The sequence below is a fragment of the Aquarana catesbeiana genome, linkage group LG06, assembly GCF_042186555.1.
Source record: "Aquarana catesbeiana isolate 2022-GZ linkage group LG06, ASM4218655v1, whole genome shotgun sequence".
Lineage (NCBI taxonomy): Eukaryota > Metazoa > Chordata > Amphibia > Anura > Ranidae > Aquarana > Aquarana catesbeiana.
In genome coordinates, this window is record NC_133329.1 from 313,683,979 (window position 1) to 313,709,342 (window position 25,364).

At 42.6% G+C, this 25,364-nt stretch overlaps 1 protein-coding gene across 3 annotated transcripts in view; it reads left to right on the forward strand.

Moving 5' to 3' along the window:
- Window positions 1–1,771: 1,771 nt before the first annotated feature.
- USP40 (ubiquitin specific peptidase 40) overlaps window positions 1,772–25,364 on the forward strand; it is a 142,939-nt gene continuing 119,346 nt past the window's right edge. For all 3 annotated transcript variants that reach the window (XM_073633674.1, XM_073633676.1, XM_073633677.1), the window contains exons 1-6: window positions 1,772–1,870; window positions 7,927–8,152; window positions 10,288–10,355; window positions 12,227–12,340; window positions 14,111–14,275; window positions 25,037–25,183. In XM_073633674.1, the coding sequence (XP_073489775.1) occupies window positions 7,948–8,152; window positions 10,288–10,355; window positions 12,227–12,340; window positions 14,111–14,275; window positions 25,037–25,183 (699 nt within the window). In that variant the 5' untranslated portion in view covers window positions 1,772–1,870; window positions 7,927–7,947. The remainder of the gene's footprint in view (window positions 1,871–7,926; window positions 8,153–10,287; window positions 10,356–12,226; window positions 12,341–14,110; window positions 14,276–25,036; window positions 25,184–25,364) is intronic.

Below are 25,364 nucleotides of genomic sequence, written 5' to 3' on the forward strand. Positions count from 1 at the left end.
TTCCTCCTGTGCCACGCCTACAAATGCATGCCCCGCCCCTAATTATAATAAGACTCCTCCTACAGCCAAAAAAGTGTCCCTAAAAATTGTTTTCAATGTTGGCAACTATGCAATCTGTCTCTGGAAGAAGCTTCCACAGCTAAGGGCGAGAGACTCAAAATGACCAGTCTGGATATTTATCAGGTTCTGGCCAATCCCTGGAGGGGAATTTACCAGAAAGGGGAAGGAATGTGGATACATAGTCTGAGACACTGGGGAGCAGGGTTCCTTCACCCCTGGAGGTACAGGGGCTGATGCTTTTGGGCAACCCATGGACTGTACAACTGCTCCAAAGGCCTCAGAGGTGCCAGGACAGAGAACTTGAATGGATTTTGCTCAAAGTTGTTTGCAGAAACCACGCCACCAAGGACCTGGCCCTGAGAGGTGCCGTCTTCCTCACTGGACTGTGTCCAGAGGAAGATGGAAGGAGGCAGCTAACCTGGGGACTTGCGAGTAGTGACCTTAATTTGATTCCTGTGTGCTGTAAGCTGAACTGGCTACTGAAAGTTGCTTACTGACACATGGTAACAAGATGCCCAAAAATTTGCCCCATGGTGTTCAGCTGTGGGGCTTTGGACTTTCTGCCATCAGCTACTACCACTACTAGCAGAGACTGTCCTCTAACTACTACTAAGCATTTTGGAGTATCCCATGCCCCAATCCCTCTCCTGATACAAATTGTAAAGCAATAAATTACAAAATGACAACCCCTAGAGTGTTTATTGGAGCCGGAGTGAATGGGCTATTGCTTGGGTGACTGTACTCTGTATTGTTTGGGAAAGAACTAGCTAATTTCAGCGGGGTTAGCGTTACACCATAATGATGGGAAAATCCCTTCCATCGGTTGCCACAGAATGGTGGTAAAGCTCACTTTCTCTGTTCCCCTGTGGACCTTCCAGCCTCTGCGGAAGCCTAAAGGCTTTACCACACAAGAGCTGGAGCCCTGGCGGAACCCATCCCCTCTTACACGGCCTCTAGGAGTGCTACCCAAGCAGTGGTAGTCCATGCTGGTAATGAAGCAATGCCACCAAATCAGTGAGCAACCTGCATCCAAGGGTATCACCGTTGACTGGTTTGGCATTTGATATTTATGCTACTAAGAATTGTATTGTCTGTCATAAACTGTTTTTTAAGTGTCTGCTGCAAAAAGATGATTGACTTGCTGAGCTCCGCTTACCAGCACAGTTACTGTGCATGTTTACGTTAATCCTCTTGTTGGGGACCGCTGTCGCAGAACACTGATGATTACACCTGTTGGAAAACGTCCTTTTAGCGACTATGTAGCTTGCAAGCTCACACACACCTTTGCTCATTAGTGTGGCACTAAAGTTATGGCTCTGCTTTTTTTTTAAGTATTTTTTAAAGTATTAAAGAGCATAACTTGATAATTCTTATGTGTCACTTTATAAATCACCTAACTTTCTTAGCCAAATACATTCCCACATTACACTAGAGCTTCAAACACTGTAGGTATAGCGTGACTGCCTAGCCACTCACACAGACCACGGCCCCGCCCACAGCATACATGAACAAGCTGGGATACACAGTGCCACGCCCCTATTCTAAACCTGTGTCTGTGGTGTGAACAGATTGTGTGTGCCCTGATAGGACTTTAAATAAAGCTGTAGCATTCCGAATGAAAGAGCTCCGCTTCCTTCCCGGAGTGCAGCAGAGCATGCCGGTATTTGTAGTTCACTCGACTCTTCGTGTCGTTGATTTGTATTTGCTGAAACTACACACCCCAGCATTCCTTACACCTAGACAGAGTACACAATAAACATGGCGGCTTCCATATAGCACTTCCCCTGGTTAGAAAGCCTTCTGGTGACAGGTAAAGGGTGGTCGTGTAAGCGGTGTGTGGGAAATGTTCAGCTCTGCTCCCCGAGGTGGGCTTGTGGTTGCTGTGTGTGTCTTTGGAGCCATAGCTGGTCGTTGTGTGACAACAGTGATTCCTCCATTGTGTGTGTGAGGGGATGACCCCGGGCTTCCCGTCGTTTAACCCTGTGTGCGCGCGCTTCCTTCCTGTCTACCTCTATTCACTGATGGCATGTGTTCGGTTACAGAGTGTTCATAGCCAATAAAGAGAAGACCTGCCTGTGTCTTTGCTGTAGCACTGTGTGTATTGATTGGTATTCCTATTCGCTATAAAATTCCCAGAATCATTCTCACCTGATAATAGCAGCGATCAGTTGGCTTCCTGCCATTCGCACCGGTCTTGTGGTGATGTTAACCACTTCAATACCGCGTACTACCCCCCACCTTCCAGCCCAGGCCAATTTATTGCTTTCATTGCTGTCGCTTTTTAAATGACAATTGCGCGGTCATGCTACACTGTACCCAAACAACATTTTTTTTAAATTTTGTTTCCACAAATAGAGCTTTATTTTGGTGGTATTTGATCACCTCCTGCGTTTTTTGCGCTATAAACAAAAAAAGACAAACTGAGAAAAAAAATATTTTTTTCTTTGTTTCCCTTATAAAATGTTGTAAATACGTTTTCTCCTTCGCTGACGGGCACTGATGAGGCTGCACTGGCGGGCACTGATGAGGTGAGGTGACACTGATAATGGGCACTAATATGCAGCACTAATGGGCATCACTGATGGACACTGATAGATGGCACTGATTGGGATCGTGGGCACTGATTGGCATCCCTGGTGGTCATGGGTGGGCATCCTCAGGGGCTGCACTGATAATCAGTGCAGACCCCCCTATCAGGAGAGCAGCCGATCAGCTCTCCTCTACTCACGTCTGTCAGACACGGTAGAGGAATAGCCGATACATGGCTTTTCCTGTTTACGCTGTGAACAGCTGTGATTGGATACGGCTGATCACGTGGTAAAGAGCTTCAGTCAGAGGCCCTTTACCTAGATAGGTGTTGCGGTGACAGCCTGACACACGACACCACCGATCGCCGCGCTGTGTGCTCCTGGCTTATCCTGCTGGACGTCACATGACGTTCAGTCGAGATAATTGAACCACTTTGCACACGTCATATTGCTATATGGCGGGCAGGAAGCGGTTAAAGCCTGCTTTGAAAGTTAAAGCTGAACTCCAGACAAATATAAGATACACAAAATAAAATGTTTGTTACCCCAACAGTTCGTATTCCTTATATGTGGCTGTTGTACCATGTACTTGTTAAAAAGTATTCTGTTCTCTTTGTAATTCTTCCTTTGTGTGAAGTTTCTGGTGTTCCTGCCAGTCCTTCTGCTTTCCTATTTCAATGACCATGCTAGGCATGAGGGCACATCCATCCCAGTATGGTCCATTTTCTGGCTGTGTGGAGAGATAACCTGCCTGTCCTCCAAGGGCCAAGACTTGTGCTGACATGTCCCCCTGCACAGTTCTTCACTGGGAAGATTAGTGTATTGCTGTTTCTCCACCCCCAGCTCTCTATGCCCAATATGCAGCTAAGAACTGAAGTCATGTGATCAGTAAAAAAAAAAAAAAATGGAATATTGTATCAAATACATAATTTTCCTTTCCTGGCACCAATCCATGGCAACATACCGGTGGTAGTACCCTCGCCTACTTCTGCCCACAGGACCAGTGCATAGCTGTAAAGTATTCTTGCCCACACAACAGCCGATTCCCTGTACATTGCTAGGAACGAACGGGGTGGGTTTAGTATGCTGCCATGGATTGGCGCCAGGAAAGGAAAATTATGACAGTTGTAGTGCAAACCGCTGAGCCCATCAGTAGTGCTGAAGGAATGCTCCATAAAAGAACCTGTTTGTCTGTCCTGCCTATTGTATTGGTTGAAGTCTCTGCTGTCCACGATGTTCAGATTCTGCTGGTGGAATATGCAGCAGTTACTTTCGGTGGCTCCAGCCCAGCCGTATAGTGGGCTTTAAGAACTGCAAAGCAATTGTACACTGGCAACTTCTACACTTGTTGGTTAATAAGGAACTACGTATAGCTGTTCTGGCTACCTAAACGACCATTGTTTCCCAGTGTGTTATCTTTGATCTGGATGTATTGAGGGAGTTCTTAACTTAAGGCTGTTCAAGGCAATCCCACTGTGGGATAGACAGATGAACACCCAGAGGCTTTTGATGCAATGACCACACCAAAGCTGTAAACTGCCTGCCCCAGGCTTCTTATATCAGAAGCTGCCTTCGGATGGAGCTGAATGCCCAGATTGTAGAAAAACAATTGAGCACCATCCACGATACCCTCCCCATCTGCACCAGCATCCAAATGCATAGGATAAGCCCCCAGGGTGCCCCTTCTCCTTCAAGGGGGCACACCCCAAAAGCCGCCCCAAAATCCCAGGCGTTCACGCAAACAAAAAAGGGCACCACAGACAGAACCCAGAACCTTTTACAAAGTGGCTGAGTTCCTGGAATTCATCTTTTAGCATTTCTTTACTGTGTGACAGAATTGAAAATTGCTTCCTAATATGTGTTGCACTGCGGTCCTTTTTTTTTATTTCTTTTATTTTTGTGCATTGAGGTGTGTAGCAACCTATTTATCTTGACTGGGCTGGCTAACACAATATGCTTCAGCCTACAGACATGGTACTGCTTTCTGGTGTAAATGGACCTCCAACAGTTCTCCAGCATCCCCATTGGAGATTTTTAAATTTTTTTTATCTTCTGTTCCTGTCTTGGTGACAATTTTAAACATTTTTGATTTTACCTCACTTTCAGTCCCAGTAAATATGGTCACCACCAGCAGTTTGTACCAGGATCCAAAATATGGGGAGCCAGACAGGAGCTGTCCTCTGTAGGGGCCAATCATCGACAGTCAGAGCATTCCCCGCCTCATAGTCACATGGATACATGTCCCTTGTATACGTGTAGCTACAACGTAGGAAGTGCCCTGGTCTCAGATGATTGGCCTGTACAGGTGACAACTTCCTTATGGGCTTGTACAAAAAACGTTTTGGCTTTTGATACTTTAAGCATTATCTGCTTGTGCTTATTTGGCCATTTGAGATTTAAAGTCAATCAAAAACTTTAAAATGCTTGCAATTATATCAAGCTATGCAGTGAGACAGAAAGTAGGAGAGTGTTCACTAGCTACTTAAAGAGGAACTGCAGTCTGCTCACATAATTTGCAATAAAAACATCTTTGACATTCTGAAGCTTCCCTCCAACTACTTTGCATATTATTTTATATATACTGTGATTCTGTACTTGCCAAATATGCTGCAGAAATCTCCCTGCACTAATTCTGACTGTATCCATTTTAACTGTGGGCAGCTGAAGCTGCTGCCTTCTAACTTCCTGGATTTACACAGACACACACCTCTAGCTCTGCGGCTCTCATTCGCCCTTGTATGACTCATCCCCCCTCCCTTCCTGGCAAACTCTGAAAGAGAGAGCTGTGCATAATTCATAAGCCTAGATTTTTTACCAGACAAGAAACCGGAAGTGGGCTTTATAAGGTATTTAATGGCAGAAAAAAAATGTTTTACTATCCAAAGTTAAAACAACAACGGCAGAAGATTTAATAGATGGAAAGTTGAAAAAAATGACTGAACGTCCGCTTTAAAGCCCAACACCAGCCAAATCTTTTAACTTTGTTTATCATGCAAGGAATGTATAGAACTTCACCACTTAGCCCCCTTTTTTTCAATTTATAACTTCCTTTTAAAAATATTTTTTAAAAAAAGAGACACGTAAGGTTACAGCGAGTGCCGAATGTTGTTAAATTTAAAGACGGAATTGTGAAGTCCAGCTGTTGAGTATTATGAACATCATGAATAAGTTTCTGGACCTCAGTCAGACAAGGTGGCAGTTGGTGTTTCCACTTCAAAGCTATTAAGCATATACCCTTGACTCCTCCAATTAAGCTAATGGCACAGCTACGTAAAGCTAAAGGAAGTTCTATCTGGGCTCATAAAACATCACGAATAAAAAGAGATATTCTAATTAGAACAAAAAAGACAAAAAAGAACGGAGGACTTGCTCTCCCTGATTTTACAAAATATCTACAAGCTGCGCCTTTAATTAGGATCATAGATCGGTAGCATAATGCAAAGTATAATCCATGGGTAACTTTAGAGGAAGACATTATTGGTTTGCAACTTAAATCCCTTCCATGGATTTAATCCCAGTTTTGACCGGGGAAAAAAGATTTAACGCTCTTTACGTTTTCGACTCTGAGGATATGGGATAAAACCTTGAAAAGGGGACGCCTTTCCACATTGATGGGACCAATGACTCCCTTATTTTCGAACCCTGAATTCCCGAGATACCCTGAATTCCCACCAGCACTAGAGGCTATAAACTTTCTTAAATGGAAAAGGATTGAAAATGTAAGGAAAGCTCAGACCCTAGTGGATGGCAAGCTTCCACGACTGCCCGAACTGAGCCTGAACATGAACACAAATGGATGCGATATCAACAGTTAAATACATATATTAGGACTAATACACAACTTTGCTTAATTGGTGGACACCCAACTAGCTTTGAACAACTATTAATAAAGGAACAAAGACCGATCCATAATTTATCAACTGTATATAAGCTCCTACTTTCTTCTGAATTTCTTAGTGAGTTAATATGTATGAGAATGTGGGAAAACGAAGTGGGGAGTTCGATTTCACTGGTAGAATGGGATAAGGCATTCTCCTTGATACCTCAATAGCGATTAGAAATCAAGAAAGAAACTATAAAATCATGATGAGATGGTATTGGAGTCCAGTAGACTTACATAAAACAAATAGAGATCATTTGGAAACATGTGGGAGATACCTTAAGGAAAGAGGGACCATGACACACATATGGTATAATTGTCCAATGGTGAAGGATTTCTGATATAAGATATTCAATATTTATCGGAATGTTAACCATTATTGCAGGATTCGGGGGGGTCTAGGGTTGACCTTTTTTTCTTTTTTCTTTATTTATTTTTCTCTTTGAGGGGTTGTGGTTTGGATGTTTGTTATGAATGGAAGAAAAATATTGCAATGGACTCCATGTATGATAAAAAAAATAATGTATTGATATATAGTTAGAATATAGAATTAATTTCGAGAGAGCAGTGCTCTTTGTTGAGAACAGGGGTCACTATTTTATAAAGCAAGGAATGTATATATGTATTTGTATTAAATGTTAAATGGAAAATAATAAAAAGAGATTGAAAACAAAAGAAAGCTATTAAGCATCTAGCCAGACATCTCTCCTCTTTTACTGCTGTCTGTTTTCATTGGGAAGATGTCACTTCGAAGAGGGGTTTGAATTTTCTCCAGTGAGGAAGAAACCACTTTATTAAATTTTTTTTTTTTTTTTTTTAAAGTGGGAAAAGGTTAGAAGCTCAAACAACTTTTTATTGGTGTGCCTTCCTGTCCTGGTGACCTCTGCTGTCCTCATTTCTTGCTTGGGTGTCCTTGAGGCACACAGTAAGGGGAATTTTCTCAGTGGAGATGGCAACAAAAAAACTTTATTCAATGAAAAATAAGTTCTTGGAGTGGGGCTTTAAACTGGAACGAGGAACACAATTAATTACACAATCTTAGTGTCTTTTAACATTTTACTCCAGGTGGAGCTGATTTTTAAAAGGCACACGTGGTCAGGCAGAGTTTAGGCACCTTGGAGAAATAAATGTAACTGTGACCAGAATATTGCATCAAAGACTGTGACCTGGGGCAGTATTTGGTTCTGATTTTGCATTTTCAAGCTTGTTTGATTGTTTCAGCTTAGTTTAAACTTTGTCTCTGAACGTGTGTCTGATTGTGCCAGTATGGTAATGTAAATAATAAATATGCATCCAAGTATGTATTTCAAGAGTTGGCATTGATGTGACCTATGTATAAAGGATTCTACTCTTGTTAGTGTGAAACTAACATTAGCTAAAGACAGAGATTGAGGTAGCAGTAGTAAGCCATAGCACTTCTCTCTAAGTTCAACTCATTTTGTTTCTCATGACTTTCAGATTTGCACTCTTTGACTAGAGATGTTTGGGGACTTGTTTGAAGAAGAGGAAGATTTCTCATTCCTATCAAACAGCACAACTAGTAATGGCAAAAAGGCAAAACCCAAAGATTTTGAAGTACTGGAACCGTGTGGAGAGACCAAACTAAGTGGCCTTAGGAACCAGGGAGGTACATGCTACCTAAACTCTCTGCTACAGACTCTGCTTTTCACCCCAGAATTTAGAGGTAAGGTTGGCATGCTCTTTCTTAAAACCTTTCTGACTTACTGTTTCTATTTCTGGCTGTAAGGGCTAGTTTACACCACAAAAATGTCCTCCAGAATCCGTTCTAGGTACGTTTCTGCATATACGTGTTTTTGATGCTTTTTTTCTTGCGTTCCAGTGTGTTTTTGATGTATATCCGAATGCGTTCTAGATGCTTTTTTTTTCTTCCTCCTGTTTTCTTTCTCTGTACTGGGGCCCAGTGTGATTTTGATGCGTGTATGCACATTTCGGTGTGTTTTTGATGCGGTTTACCGCATTTCAGTATAGCTCTGTGCAGGAAAGATGCAAGCACTGGTGTGAACTATGCTATAGAAAACCATGTAACCTACTTTCTGTACTTTTTAGATGCAGAAATAAAAAAAAAAAGCACTGGAACGCATGTGGTGTGAACTAACTCTAACCTTTTTTTCTGTATTTCCAAAAAAAAAACAAAAAAAAAACATTTTTTTTCGCTTCCTGTTGACTTAGCCTATCAGTCCCCACATACAGCTGAAATACCACTTTAGTTGGGCTGGCTGTTTGAAAAGTAAAGGTTCCTGTTGTCCCATCTCACCTTGACCTTAATGGCTGCACAATTCCTCTGGACTCACAAGCCAGACACCATAAAACCACATTCTACACTAGTAAGAGCTAAGAAGCCTGAAACAGCTGTAGGCTGTAATACTGGTTTTGTAAAATTATGGCTACATCTGTGCTGTCTATAAAAAGAGTAATAACACAACACGCTGATTGCTATGATTAAAGGAAACAGTCAGGTTAGAATTATATGAGTTGCCTATTGACTTGTTTTTGAATGTTTCTATTTCTAGGGCTATTGTGCTCATTCTCCCTTCAGTACTTAGTACATTTTTTGCTCATATGGCCAGTTCAAACTGGTTGTGATGCACCAGCACATGTTGCCTTTATTGAAAACCATGTTGTCATGATAAGTGTATCCATCCATTCTGCTGAAGATTTATTTACATTTTTTTTTTATAAATGTCCAGCTTGGCCCTATCGCCTCTATCCCCAAGCTTCCGCATTGGTCTGTCACTGTGATGGGTAACCTCCCTGAACAATCGTGAGGCTCCAGAGGCAGAGAAGGTCAGGCTTTACTCTTGCAGGAAAAGTCTAAATCTGCATATAACTTCAGCTGCTATGTTTGCATCTACTGATATTTTTACATGCAGATTTTGCTGAAAGTAACCTCTGCTAATGCAGTTTTGATCATGTTTGCCACAGGTTTCTTAAAAGTAAATCTTAAGCTTGGCGAACCTTGACACAATTCAAAATACTGAAGTAGCTGTTGCAATTAGTAAAATATCAACAGATCCAGAGATACATTCAGCTGAAAATATTTTTTTTTTTCCTGTGAATCCTGACCCTGGCTATCTCTGGAGCCTTCTTGTTAGACTCAGAAACCAGCCATTGCATGAACAATCAAAAGGGTCATCTTTACTTCAATAAGTCAGTAGGGTTAAGTTACTAAAATCAGACTGTGCACTTTGCAAGTGCAGTTGCACTCATTTTTAAACCTGGTGAAACTCTGCTGAGTTCCATCATCCAATCATGTGCAAGCAAAAATTGTTTTCCTTGAACCTGATTGGGTATTCTTTACAAAGTGAAGCTTCACCACCTTCTCCCAAATGACTTGCAATTGTACATTATGCAGCCACTGAAGTCAGAACTCCAGATTAGTGACTTTATATAATGGCCTGACAGGTTTCATTTTAAGGCCTAGTACCCACTAACATGAAAAGGGGGTGTTCATGTATGCACCTGATGAACAGTAAATGCTGCCTTAATACTTGTGTCTACATGCTAATCGGCTCTGCTGCCAGGGTTTGCATAACTTTATAAAAAGAATTGCCAAGGGCAAAAGCATAGATGAAGCTTAACCAGGTTTTTAAATTCCATAAGGTGCTAAAAAGGTATGTGCTCTTCTGCAAATCTAATTTTAGAGTAGCCTCTCAGGAAGCAAACCAGTTTCTAAGTGTCCATCCTCATGCAAGCAGAGATCATACCTATGATGTTGTGTGCCTCAACAAATTCTGCAAGAAAATAATTTTAGAGGGAGCATGAAAAAAAATCCTTTTTTTTTTTTTTTTCACTTTGCAGAAGCCCTTTTTGCCTTGAGCCCTGAAGAGCTTGGATCCCTGGAAGATAAAGATGTGCCAGATTCCAAGGTATTTGTTTGAAGGACTGGTCCTTTTTCTGTGCAGTCATTATTATGTGGATATGATTGTAAGTATCTATGATTCTATGGTACCATAGTTTAAGTATCTATTCTAGGTATGGCAAGCTTTACAAAGGTTACATTGGTCCAGCTTGGATGCTGTATGGGCCATACCTGTGGGATCCCTGTAGAGGCTGAAAATCACTGAAGTAGGCTGCTTTACTACATCGATCTCCACTTGCTTCCAGGTCCTGTGTCAAGCGACTGTTCTGCATTGTGAACACAGAAGGTTGCTTGGCACAGGCGCCATTCAGGTAGCACTTTGAATTTTCTCAGTGAATGCAAAGCGTTCTTTGGGTGGACAATGGGGTGAGGTGGGGAGATGATGTCACAATCTTTACATTGTCCAATCTTTGCATTAAATAAGAAGAATAGAAAGTGTTCTCTGAAAGCACATGACCCAGAAGCTAGCTTCAATCACTGTCGTAGCAGTGCCTACTACAGTGATTTCCAGTTTCCAGGGGATTTCATAGGTATGGCTACAGGCTTACATTGTTCCACGGTGGACTGATGTAACTATGTAAAAATTGCCACATCTGGAATTCAGCGTTTAATGAATGTAATAATGAAATTTAATAATGAAATAAGCCATTGCTTATCCACTTCCCGCAGTAGGATATACTGGTTTAAGTGGTTATACCAGGATCATGGCTACAGCTGCAGCCAGGATATTGGTATCAACATTTTAAGGGGCGATTCTTTTTTTATATAAATGTGATCTGAACGGCTACAATCGCCCCATCGCTTTTACAGAGGGTGGAAAGGATGCCACCCATTGCCTTTGCTGTGCTCTCTCTTTCCTCTGGGAAGCCCGGGACCTATGCGACCTGTTACATCGGAAGCACTGCGAAGAGTGGATGGAACCTCCATTCTCTGATCTCTTCTGTGATGTTAGAAACTGGAAGTGATGATTAATTTGTAACTTCTGGTTTCAGTTTTTTTGTTTAATAGACGTTACCAGCTAGTAAAGTTTGATTGACTGCTCTGAAGGGCAGAGAAGAGATCTGGAGTCTAATAGACCCCAGATCTCTCTATTAAAAGTACCTGTCACTGCCCATGCTGTCACAAGGGATGTTGTTCATCCCTTGTGATAGTAATAAAGTTGAATAAAAAAAAATTTAAGACAGTGTAAAAAAATTTAAATAAATACATTTTAAACATTTTTTTTTTTTTTGTTTTATTTTTTAAACCTCCCTCGTCCCCTGTGCTTATGCGCAAATGCAAAAGCACACACATGTAAACTGTGATCACACCACACATGTGAGGTAGCGCTGCGAACGTCTGGGTAAAAGCAGTAATTCTAGTGCCAGACCTCCTGTTTAATGCTAAACTGGTAACTTGAAAAGTCTTTTAAAGCGTCACCTATGGATAATTTATTGTACCATAGTTTGTTGCCATTCCACACAGGCACGCGCAGTTTTAAAGTGTGACGTGTTGGGTATCTATTTACTCAGCGTAACATCATCTTTTATATTTTACAAAAAAATGGGTATTATGTTGTTTGCCTGCACTATAATTAAAAAAGTGTATTTTTTCCTGAAAATTTGCATTTGATAAATGGCTGCGCAAATATTATGTGACATAAAAAATTGCAACAGCCACCATTTTATTCTCTAGGGCCCCTGCTTTCAGAGAATATATAATGTTTAGGGATTCTAAGAAATTGATTTTTCTAGCAAAGAACTGCAGATTTTTACATGTACATTATGTGAGAAGTGTCAGAATTGCCTTGGGCCTATAGTAGTTAATCTATTCCAAATATATAATTGGAGGTGGGTTTATTACATCATCTGTCTTGCTCACTATGCAATCTTCTTCCAGGTTCGGATCATTCCATTACAGTTACAACGACTGTTTGCTCAGCTTCTCCTCGTGGATCAACAGGCCGCATCAACCACTGACCTCACAAGCAGCTTTGGCTGGGATAACAGTGAGGTCTGTAAATCTTTTTGGGTTAATATATACAGTGAGAGAAAAAAAAGTATTTGATCCTCTGCTGATTTTGTACATTTTCCCACTGACAAAGAAATGATCAGTCTATAATTTTGGTAGGTTTATTTTAACATTGAGAGACAGAATAACAACCAAAAAATCCAGAAAAAGCATTTAAAAAAAAAAAAAAGTTCTAAATTGATTTGCATTTTAATGAGTGAAATAAGTATTTGACCCCTTCGCAAAACATGACTTAGTACTTGGTGGCAAAACCCTTGTTGGCAATCACAGAGGTCAGACGTTTCTTGTAGTTGACCACCAGGTTTGCAAACATCTCAGGAGGGATTTTGTCCCACTCCTCTTTGCAGATGCTCATTAAGGTTTTGAGGCTGACGTTTGGTAACTCGGACCTTCAGCTCCCTCCACATATTTTCTATGGGATTAAGGTCTGAGACTGGCTAGGCCAATCTAGGACCTTAATATGCTTCTTTTTTAGCCACTGCTTTGTTGCCTTGGCCGTGTGTTTTGGGTCATTGTCATGCTGGAATACCCATCCACGACCCATTTTCAATGCCCTGGCTGAGGGAAGGAGGTTCTCGCCCAAGATTTGACAGTACATGGCCCCGTTGATCATCCCTTTTGATGCAGTGAAGTTGTCCTGCCCCCTTAGCAGAAAAACACCCCCAAAGCATAATGTTTCCATCTCCATGTTTGATGGTGGGGATGGTGTTCTTGGGGTCATAAGCAGCATTCCACCTCCTCCAAACATGGCAGGTTGAGTTGATACCAAAGAGCTTGATTTTGGTCTCATCTGACCACAACACTTTCACCCAGTTCTCCTCTAAATCATTCAGATGTTCATTAGCAAACTTCAGATGGTCCTGAGCATGTACTTTCTTGAGCAGGGAGACCCTGCGGGCGCTGCAGGATTTCACTCCTTCACGGTGTAGTGTGTTACCAATTGTTTTCTTGGTGACTATGGTCCCAGCTGCCTTGAGATCATTGACAAGAAAAAAAAGTCTATAGTAATAGCTATCGACCAGTCTTCCTCAATTAGTCATCAAGATATCCCAGCACATGTTCTTGATTCTCTGGGGATGGTTAAAGTTTTTGACAATGACACAACATGTGAAGACAGTCATGTGATGTACTCTAAGAAATAGATTTTTTTAGGTCAGGTACAGAAATCTAATTTTTTCTGTACTTGTAGGGTTTATAAAGTGATAACCTATTGGGAAATGTGTATTTATTGCAGAGATGTACTACACATGGATTTTTTTTTTTTGCCTTGACCTAATTTATAAATTTGAGAGGTGTGTTAGGAATTGCTTGTACCAACAACCTCACGCCAATATTGTTCAAAACCTTCCTAATTATCATTAAAAACTTTATTTCCATGTCAGTTTCCCACCCACCCCCCCCCCCCCCCCAAACACCTGAGCCCGATTTTGTGCCTGTCTGCAGCAGCGCTGCTCTTCTCTCTCCTCTTCTCACCAGACACCCAGCAGTCAAATTCTGTGAGCAGAGATCATGAACGGGGCTGAGCCCGAACAAGTGGCTTGCTATGGGGACACTCAGAGAAGAGGAGTAGCTAGGAGCACCGGCGGGGGACCCCAAAAGAAGAGGCTGGGGGGTTGCTCTGTGCAAAACCATTGCACAGAGCATCTAACTATAACATGTTTATTATATTAGGAAAATTAGAAATTGAACCTGTACAATCACTTCAGGTTTTATTCTATTAATTTTTTTCATTTGTACCTATAACCCTTGCAGGAGACTGGCCAGCAGGATGTCCAAGAGTTAAATCGGATACTGTTTAGTGCCTTGGAAAGCTCTTTGGAAGGCACCTCTGGTCACAACCTCATCAAGAATTTATACCATGGCACTGTAGTAAACCGTATTAATTGCCGGGAGTGCGGTTATGTTAGCGAGAGGCAGGTAAGAGTTACCACATGACTTTATTGTATAGTAAAAAAAAAAAAAAATTCATTAGCCACTAAATGGGTACAAGCAGATATTTTTTTTAAGTTTTTATAATGTAATACATTATAGTAGCCAAGGCTTTAAAAGATAGATAACAGGCCTGTTTATTGGGTATCTGGATGACTGCTGTAAGTATAAAGCGTGAATTTATACACACTAACAAATTATTATTAAAGCTGAAGTTTGGTGAAAAAAATGTGAACAGCATACTTGCCAGTAGTTAGGTATGTCATGTCTACTGGTGGCTGCTGTTTACATTAGAAATCCTGAGACCTCTGGCCCCAGATACCCTCGCAACAATGATCCTCTGGTGCTATGAGGGTTAATATCAGCAGCTGCGTCCGTGCAAGGCACTTGTCAAAGTACCAACTATACCCACCTTTTCCAACCCTGTGCTACATTAATAGCACCAGAACTATAAATCTTTCCATGATTGGAGGATGGGTGGATGAATAAAAGGTGTGCCCCTCCTCCCACGAGACTGGTCGTGTTTCCTGCCCAGTCAGCACTAGTTGCAGAAATGACAACCTGTTGATCCCTGATGATCTTGCCAGAAACACTACCCCAGTGTCAACTCTGTGCATAGGGTGACAATGCTGACATAGTGCCAATGAAATAGCAAGCATCATTTTCTTTTTTTTTTTTTTTTTTTTCTTTTTTTTAATTCAACAAAATTTTTATTGAATTTGCAGGAAAAAACAATACAAACATTGTAATCAGGACCATATGACTCCTCTTGTACAGTACACAATCATCAGCAATCAGTTTAACATCTACAACACATCATCCCAGTTATAGCCAAACCCAATCTGTACCTCACCTGGCATTGATTCCCAGTAACCTGTCAGCCACCAGCTCCATAGGGGCCAATCCCGGCACATCCAGCCATGGTGCCCATATTTTTTCAAATTTTTGCATGCTACCTCTATGTTGATATATCAACTTCTCCATTCTCAGAGTTGTGTTAATATCAGTCCATTCTTTAATGGTCGGGGGCCTATCAGACTTCCAGTGAGTCATAATCAATTTCCTAGCTTGAAAAAGTACTCTATGTACAGCTTCTCTACTGTGTCCTTCCAACTCATACTCCTCCAGAGCCCCCAAGACACGCTCTAGGGTCCTGTCCTGTGGAATATTCACGTTAAAGACTGAGTTAATGTTCCGCACTACTCCCGCCCCATTATGTATGTAGCTTGGGACACCTCCACAACATATGTATAAGGTCCCCGTGGTCGCGTTTGCATCTTGTACATGTCGGTTCAGCCTGCAGATTCATTAGATGTAGCCTGTGGGGAGTATAGTACGTTCTCAACAGTATGTAGAGTTGGGTACGTTTTTGTGACACATTAAGTGAACAAAGGTTCACCGCCTGAAAGATCTCCTCCCACTGATCCCCTGTCCCACCTCTGTTTCCCATTTCTCTCTTACCCTTAGGGGATGCTGCTTCATCACGGATTGCAAAAGGATGGCATAGCATTGAGAAATAAATCCTTTAGACGAGTCAGCATCCCCCAGAAGGTTAAATACTGGGGTTGGGGACAAATGCCATTCCGAAGAGCGGCCCTGAACCACCACCGCATGTCTAAGTTGCATATAGTAAAAATGCATCGAGGCGGGCAGATTATACGTTTCCTTCAGGTCAGCAAACGTACATAACACCCCATCCCTAAATACATGCTTAATAAGTATAACTCCAAACTGCTTCCAATGAGCATCACATTGTAATTTAGCTAATTCCCTATAGGTGTCATTTTGCCAGATGGGACTGTACTCTGTGTAGCCATCTGCATTCTGGAGGTATTTGGATATATTACACCACTTTTGTACCAAACTGAAAGTTGGGTATTTTTTATGTGGTTTAGTGAAGGCCAATGCTTCCAGAGCCATGTGAATTGGTCCCCTACCTACTGTATCAATCATTAGTTTGTGGGATGAGTTTTGCCTATGTACCGATCAAGTGCTGTAATTGAGCAGCCAGGTAATACAGCCATGGGTTGGGCAGTGCCAATCTACCGCAGTCTTTGGGTCTCTGTAGATGTTCTAATTTAATCCGCGCAGGTCTATTCCTCCAAATGAGAGTTCGGAAAATGGCATTAACTATATGAAATATCTTTAGGGGAATGACCATGGGGGTATTATGGAGGAAGTAAAGTAACTGTGGCATAAAAATTATTTTTATTAGGTTTACTCTACCCGCTACCGATAGAAAGAGGGAGTTCCAAGTTTTGATTTTGTCCTGGAACCGCTGTAGAAGGGGAAAAATGTTCAAGTGTATGAAATCTCTGGGCTGGGAAGTAATCTGAATCCCTAAGTATTTAAAAGAAGTAGCAATCGGAACAGGGCAAGTGGCGTTCACCGTCTGTGAGTCATCTCCGTCCAATAAAAGAAGGGCGGACTTTGACCAATTTATAAGTAGACCCGAAAACTTCCCGAATTTTGATATGGTCGACATGGCCTCCTGAAGGGAGAGGTCAGTGTCACCATGTAGGAGCATGGTATCGTCAGCATACAACATAATTTTTTCCTGCATGTCTCCATAACAGAAACCAGTGATGCGCCGATTTGCCCTAATCCCAATCGCCAATGGTTCAATAGCCAGCGCAAAGAGGAGGGGAGACAGGGGACATCCCTGCCTCGTACCCCTCCTCAACGCGAAGCTTGGGGAGAGGAAGCCAGACACCCTCACAGCGGCCTCCGGCTGGCTGTAAAGGAGCTTGACCCAGGAAGTATAATTTGGACCAAATCCAAAGTTTTGCAAAACTGACCATAAGTAGTCCCAATCTATGCTGTCGAACGCCTTAGTAGCATCCAACGACAGTAGGGCCCTAGTACCCATATTGTCCGCCCTAGACTGAATTTTAAGGAATAACCTTCTTAAATTGACTGCAGTTGACTTATTGGGCATGAAGCCAGCCTGGTCTCCATGCACAATAGAAGTAATTACTCCATTCAGTGTAATGGCTAGTGCTTTAGCTAATATTTTTACATCACTCTGTAACAAAGAAATCGGACGATATGCCCCTGGATTTACTGGGTCCTTGCCCGGTTTAAGGAGTAACACAATATTGGCCCTGGACATTTAGATTGGCAGGTGCCCCTCCTCCCGGGATCTATTGAAAACCTTAAGTAAATGTGGCAGTAATTCAGTAGGGTATTGCTTATATATCTCCGTGGGAATCCCATCTTCCCCTGGTGCTTTACAGTTAGGGAAGGAGCCAACCGCCGTCTGTAGCTCTTCTACTGTAAGAGGGCTCTCTAAGTCTAATCTCTGATCCTTATTTAATTTAGGGAAGTCAATCTGCCCCAAGTATTGTTCTAGATCCTCTGAGGTGTAGGATGGCCTATATAGGTCTTCATAAAAATCAGCTAGTTCCTGCAACACCTTAGGTGTATTAACTATGTTACCCGTCTTAGCCCTAACGGCTCCTATGGTTGGTGACTAGAATTCGCAATTCTCACCAGTAGGCGGCCCGTTTTCTCGCCCTCTTCAAAAAATGCCTGTTTTGCAAAGAACCTCTTCTTATCGGCCGACGAGGATAGCAGGTGATGGTATGCAGAAAGAGCTGCCTGCCAAGCCTCCTTGGTCGAGTCTGAAGGGTCCGCAATATACAATTGCTCCTTTTCCTGTACTCTAGCTTCTACTTCGATTTTAAGAGCAGAAGAATCCTGTTTGACTTTATTCATTTCAGCAATCAGCACTCCCCTCAAATAGGCCTTGAAGGCGTCCCACTGCCCAACTATAGAATCATTTGGATCCTGGGTGCAGAAAAACTCACGCATGCTCCCCACTATCCCCTCATGAGTGCGGAACAGTTTCAGCCAAAAGGCATTAAATTTCCAAGGGGCCTTGGGTAGTGTAACCAATGGGGCTATTATAATCCTTATAACCACTGGAGAGTGGTCGGATACACTGCGGGGCTTATGTATAATGTCAGACACAAATGGGAGCATGCTTCAGCTGCACACCCCCAGATCAATTCTGGACAAACAGCCGTGCGTTTTGGAAAAACAAGTGAATTGTCTGACCTCTGGATTCCTGTGTCTCCAGACATCCACCCAGCCCACCTCTTGCAACAACCGCGCCAGGGGGGTACCCCTGGAGAGGGCAGAGGGTCCGGGTCCTGGGTGTCTATCTTCAACTGGGTTCAGACAACAATTAAAGTCCCCCGTCACCAACAACGGTGCATCAGGCCTGCCATCCATAAATGTAAGCAGAGACCTAAGCACCGCCGCTGTGAAAGGAGGAGGAATGTATACTACAGCCAGCACACATGTCAATGTACCCAACCTGCAATGGAGAAAAACATAGCGACCCTCACTATCAATATCACTTGCAAATTCTTCATAGTCCAGGTTTCCGTGAATCAGCACACTCGCCCCCCTAGAGTAGGAAGTGTGTGTGGAATGGTAGGCCTTTCCCACCCAGGAGTATCTCAGGAAGCTCACAGTGTGCGTGGTCAAGTGGGTCTCTTGAAAGCGAAGTATTCAGGGGATGTATTTCTTCAAGCACATACGAATCATGGTGCGTTTTAAAGGGGAGTGAAGACCCCTAACGTTCCAAGATACTATCGGGATGTCCGCCATGTCTTCCGGTGTTCAGTGGCTGATATTTTATATGCAGATGTGCAAGGTGGTGTACCCGTATCCGTGCCGAGGTTCCTCTGGATCCGATGTATACAATGAGACTATTGGGTTCGTGAACAACTAGGTGTGTATTCATTCTGCGTGTGTCCCCTGCCGATGAGTTCTTCCCCACAACAATTGGGGGTTTTAAAATAACAAACTGTCCTGTTTTGTAAACTTCGCACTCTGCCAACATGGGCGGCACAGTGGTGCAGTGGATAACACTCTCGCCTAGCAGTAAGAAGGGTCGCTGGTTCAAATCCCGACCACGACACTACCTGCCTGGAGTTTGCATGTTCTCCCTGTGTCTGCGTGGGTTTCCTCCGGGTACTCCGGTTTCCTCCCACACTCCAAAGACATGCTGGTAGGTTAATTGGATCCTGTCTAAATTGGCCCTAGTATAGGTATGAATGTGAGTTAGGGACCTTAGATTTTAAGCTCCTTGAGGGTATAGGGACTGATGTGAATGTATAATATATATATGTAAAGCGCTGCGTAAATTGACGGCGCTATATAAGTACCTGAAATAAATAAATAAAATAAAATAAATAGATAAACATGGCAACTTTAACATTTTCAGTGATACTCCATCACTCATTTGTAGTGGAAATAAACATCCGTATGTTCAACTTTTGATCCAATTCGCTCTCTTTACTTTGTTTAGGAATATATTGTCCCCCAGCCAAGGAACATCTTTCAATTTTGTAAAGAGGGTATTCTCTGGTTACCTGTCTAGAAAGACAGTCAGGATGTCTGTTACCAATCAGCTCAACTCCCTAGAAGTAGTCTTCTTGTTTAGTTCAAACCTCCTCCTGTGATGCCTGCCGTTTTCAGTGCCTGCTCATTCCTTTTCAACCAGGCTGCAGCTTCCTTAGCGGATTCAAAGAACTGAGCCTGGCCTCTCACCACTATCCGGAGTTTAGCCGGGTACAACGTAGCATACGGAAGTTGAAGATGTGGCAGCCTGCGTTTCACATCTGTGAATTTGGCCCTGCGTCTCTGGACTTCTGCAGAAAAGTCCGGGTAGAAGGACACCCGGGTACCGTTATGTAAAACATTCGCCTTTTCACGAGCTTGTCTCAGCACAGCTTCTCTGTCCTTGTAGTGGAGGATTCTCGCCAGGATGGATCTGGGGGGGCCCCCTGGTGGAGGCGGGCGTGAGGGCACTCTGTGAGCGCGTTCCACCGCGAACAAGGGAGAAAAGGCGTTTTTACCAAAAATTTCCACCAGCCAGTTTTCCACATATGTAGTGGGGTCTCTGCCCTCCACTTTCTCAGGCAACCCCACTATGCGAACATTGTTTCGCCTTAAGCGATTTTCCATGTCCTCTGCTCGATCGTAGGCATCCCTGGCTAGCTGCAATGCTGTTCTGGTGTCCTGCGCCATGGGTGGTAGCTGATCTTCCATGTCACTGACCCTACTTTGCACAGCAGTGGTGCGCTCGCGTATCTTTTGCATGTCTTGTCGCAGTAATGACACATCTTCTCTCAGGCCCCCAAACTGTTCCTTCAGAGTGTTAACAGAGGCTGTACAATTATTTACAGCTCTAAGGATATCAGCTAAAGTAGGTTGCACAATGTCCAGTTCTGCTGAGCTGTGGGGTTCCCCAGATGTGTGGGCTGTCTGCTCCCCCTCCTCCTTTCCCCAGTATACATCTTTTGAGCGTAGTATAGCATGTCCCTAGGGGCATCTTTATTAGGGAGTTTAAGTGTCTTACTTGATTTGGGGCCGGTGTCTTTCATTTTGTCCTGTCCGGGCGGTGTGTGCTTCACTGGGGACGCTGCGGCGCTATCTTGGACATCCAGGCCCGATATCACCATCTGTCCTTTTCGGAACTTTCCCCTGGTGCAAAAAGCCGGCGGATGTTCCCCTGGGGTCTCCGGATCGTACCCGTGCTGCATAGGGCGATTTAAGTTTGGTATGTGGGCTGGGGGAGGATCGGTTACAGGATCGCTGCCGGGAGCTCTGGGAGATGTGTCCTCTCACATGCCTGACTGGGCCACGCCCAGCAAGCATCATTTTCTGCATTCATGTTCTTTGCACTAGCACATCAAAGTAGATGTAAAGCCTAATTAAAGAAACTGAACAGTGCCAAAGTCAAGTGGGAAACCCCCCCCCCCCCTCTGGAGTCTCTTTCTTCAGCCTAAAGCCTCTAAATCCTCTTTGGGACAGGAAACTATATGCCAAGACTCCCTGGCATATCGTTTCCTGTCCTGAAGAGAGGTTTCCCACTTGACTTTGGTACTGTTCAGTTTCTTTAGTTAGGCCATTGGGCTTTACATCTACTTGCTGGTTGCCTGATGATGATGCTGGACCACTGGCTTCAATACTTTGTAAGGCACTGACCTGCTACGATTCTGAAGATCAGGAGTTTGACTTTGCCTACAAACTTCCTTGCAGGCCAAAGACAGCACTGAACCAACCCTAGGTTCCTTACCTGGGTGACACTCCTATACACTGCCCCACAAGCAAGAATTAGGGTCAATACCAATATCTCTGAACCGTTCCTGATAACCCGTTCCTATAGCAATGGATCCACTTGCATAATTACTTCGTAGTTCTGCCACGTTTAAGGCCGTATTCACACAGCAATGCAGAGCTGCTGAAGCGATTTCGCCACTTCGGCAACTCTCTGTGGTAGGGGGCAGTGTGGTGCACGATTCAGCACATTACACAGCTCCCTTTCCTTTATCGTACATTACAGAACACAGAGCCGGTTATTATAATGATAACTACTTGGGTTATACGCCACCTATAGGTGAATAGACACTGGTAGATCAAACAAACAGGAAGTCCTCCCCTATATAACCCCTCCTACACAGGAAGCACATCAGTTTTTTTCGCCAGTGTCTGTGAGGTGGTGGTCACTGATGTGATACATGTGCTCTTAGAGCATCCTTGGAGGTCTGGACGGTTCTATTAAAAATCATTGACTTCAATCGGATCCATTTGAAAAAGCTATCAACCAAAATGGATGTTACCCGAGCCTCATTGGAAGGAGAGAATATTCCTCGAGGTTTGCTTGTAATGCAGCCTTATGGCGCTGGACCCTGTGTAATGGAGCCCTGTGCAGTGTTTGTTCTGAACAAAGTGCTTTCATGCAGGGTGCTAAAGAGGTCAAGGGGAGTAGACCCCACATTAAGGGGGACCCAGTCTCTGAAGGTCTTCTATGACAAAGCTCGCCGTGATGGGTGAAGATTGGACTCCTGTTATGTTCAGAGTCCTGCAGCAGGAATGGTAAGTCTGCATTTGTTTGCAGTTTTTTTTTTTTTTAAATAGAGAGATCTGACTGTCTGTTCTCCTAGTGGCCACTGGGGGCAGTGTGCTGTTTAATCATGCTGTGTACTTCTTAGTCATGTGGGCTGCAGTTTCTCCTCCAGCCACTAGAGAGTGCAGTTTTGCTCAATATGGCCTATTTTTTATATAGGCAGCAAGTGGAAGGGCGGCCATGTTGCCGTGTGGTCAACAGGTTCAGCAGGGCCTCTGGAGACATAACAGGAGCCCATGGATACTAACAAAGTGTAAGTATTTACTGTGGGAGAACTGTGTGGACAAGTCATGATTATATGCTGCATATTTACTGCTTAATCCAGGGGGACTGTTCAACTGTAAGTAGATACACCCCTGGACAGATAGCAGTTCCCTTTTAAAGTGTTTTTTACAAGGAAGGCAGGTGTAGCGTAGTATACATGCTTGCAAACTTGTTGCTTTAGAGGCATGTTTAAATATGTACGTTTGGAAAAACATGGGCATGGGAACAATTTAACCACTTCAGCCTGCCCCATTCCTGACCAGGCCATTTTTTGCGATTCGGCACTACGTCGTTTTAACTGACAATTGCGCAATCGTGCAATGTTGTACCCAAACAAAATTTATGTCCTTTTTTCCCCACAAATAGAACTTTCTTTTGGTGGTATTTGATCACCTCTGTAGTTTTTATTTTTTGCACTATAAACAAAAAAAAGCGGAAATTTTGAAAAAAACACAATATTTTGTAGTTTTTGCGATTAATAAATATCCCAAATTAAAGAAAAAATTTTCCCTCAGTTTAGGCCAATATGTATTATACATATTTTTGGTAAAAAAAAAAAAAAAGCAAATATTGATTGGTTTGCACAAAATTTATAGTGTCTACAAAATAGGGGATAGATTTATGTAATTGCTATTATAATTATTTTTATTATTATTATTATTATTATTATTATTTATTTTATATTTTTTACTAGTAATGGCATTCTGCAATTTTCATCGGGACAGCAATGTTGCGGCGGTCAGATCAGACACTTTTGGCACTATTTTGGTACCATTGACATTTATACAGTGATCAGAGCTAAAAATAGCCATTGATTACTGTATAAATGACATTGGCAGGGAAGGGGTTAACACTAGGGGGCGATCAAGGGGTTAACTGTGTTCACTGGGCGTGTCCTAACTGTGGGGGGGGTGGGACTGACTAGGAGAGGAGAGAGATCAGTGTTCATACTTAGTGTGAACACACGATCTGTCTCTTCTCCCCTGAGAGAACTGGGATTTGTGTGTTTACACACACAGATCCCGGCTCTTGCTCTGTCACGAGCGATCGCGTGTGCCCGGCGGTCATTGCACCCGCCGGCACGCGCATCGGCTCCAGGGACGTGCGCCAGGTGCGCACACATTTTTGCTGTCATGTCTTAAAGGAGCGACGTACAGCTACCGCGATTTGCCCTGCCGAGCCAACCTGCCGCAGTGTAACTGCGGTGGCTGGTCGTTAAGGAATTGTGTCTCCAGTATAGTGTGCGTTTGGTCTGCAAAAGTTTTTTTTTTTTTTTTTTCTCTGTTCTGAAACAGCATAGAGGCTGCATTGGATGCATATGTGCTTGGCTAAATCCTGCAGGACTAGTATGGGGCTTGGATCTCAAGCCGCTGAACATCCCTCTGTTTATAGATAGGTCATCACTGAACAGATCTAGCCTCTCTACAAGAGGTAGATTTCGGGGTCCATAATCATCTGTAAACGCTAGTCTTCATGTGGCGGTTTGTTTCCAGGTTCATCAAGGATTTCTGTATTTGCATGTGGAAAGCCGTTTTTATTGTGAATGTTCCCTTTTAGGTTGGCCACAGCTCCAGAGGGTTCACAGAGCGTCTAGCCCCAGTGCTGGACTTGCTGAAGACACCTCAATACTCATTACCTCAATAATCTTTGCTCAGGAAGCAGTCGATTCCAGGGGTTCCTTTGATTATATATTGTTATAGTTGTGGTTTACTATTGCACATGCACTTTATTGCTAGAACATGCAATATTTATTTGTTTGGATAATGTATGTTATATACAGTAATATATTTTTGTATAGTTTTTTTTTTTTAACTTTTTTTTAATTTTGAGGAGTGCTTTACTATATATTTTTTTTTTCATATACATTACTCCTTTTTTTTTTTTTATTCGAAAAAAGCTTTGTCTCTGAAATGGAAAGAGGTAGATTCTCCCATTATCTAAGTTTGCATAGATCTTATAAACAAGGTCTTACTCCTGAAATTACATATTTCTCTAGAGTCTGAAGAAATTCGATAAAATATGATCAAGGTGGTTATCAACAATGTCCATTGCTTCAGAGGAGTTATATACTCCTTGTTTATATCTCATGTCACGTGCTATAAATGTCCTTTTGCTCTAAACCTATTGGAGTCCATACCTTTGCAGTTTGCCTAAATGCTAATTGCCACCGCACACATGTGATATATTTTTTTTTTATATGGCTGCTTGTCATCAGTCTGCATTCTTAATCTGTTTCTTTTTTTCTTCACTGGATGTACCGCATTATCTGCTCGGGTTACAATATTTGTTGTGAAGATTTTTTGCCTTTTTATACTATATGCAGTCTGTGTAGATGTGTTTTTTCTTGTGTAACTAAAAGAATGTTAATAAAAATTACCCTTTAAAAAAAAAAAATAAATAAAAATAGGTATCTGATTTGTTGAGCCAAGCTGACAACAGATTTAAAAAGACATAAATAGTGAGAAATGTGGAATACAAAATTAATAATAAATTATGTCCCACAGCTTATCTGCCTCCTGATGACTCCTTTTGTAATTCTGAATTCAATATATTTCATGCAGGAAGATTTCCTGGACCTCACAGTGGCTGTGAAGGAAATGTGCAGCTTGGAGGAGTCTTTATACAACATGTTTGTAGAGGAAGAAATATTTTACGGTGATAACCTTTACCGTTGTGGAGCTTGTCATAAGCTTGTCCCTGCAGCCAAGGTAGCTATAAATTGTGATGAATAATCTTATTCTGTTGAAAGGTTTGGGGTAACTGAACTTTACACAAATTTCAAACACCTGCTCGTTTTGTTACTGATTTTTAAAAGCGGTATTAAACCCAAGACCAAAAAATTTAATTTACCGCAGGTTACCAATCATTAGATGTGGTGGCTGCATCCGT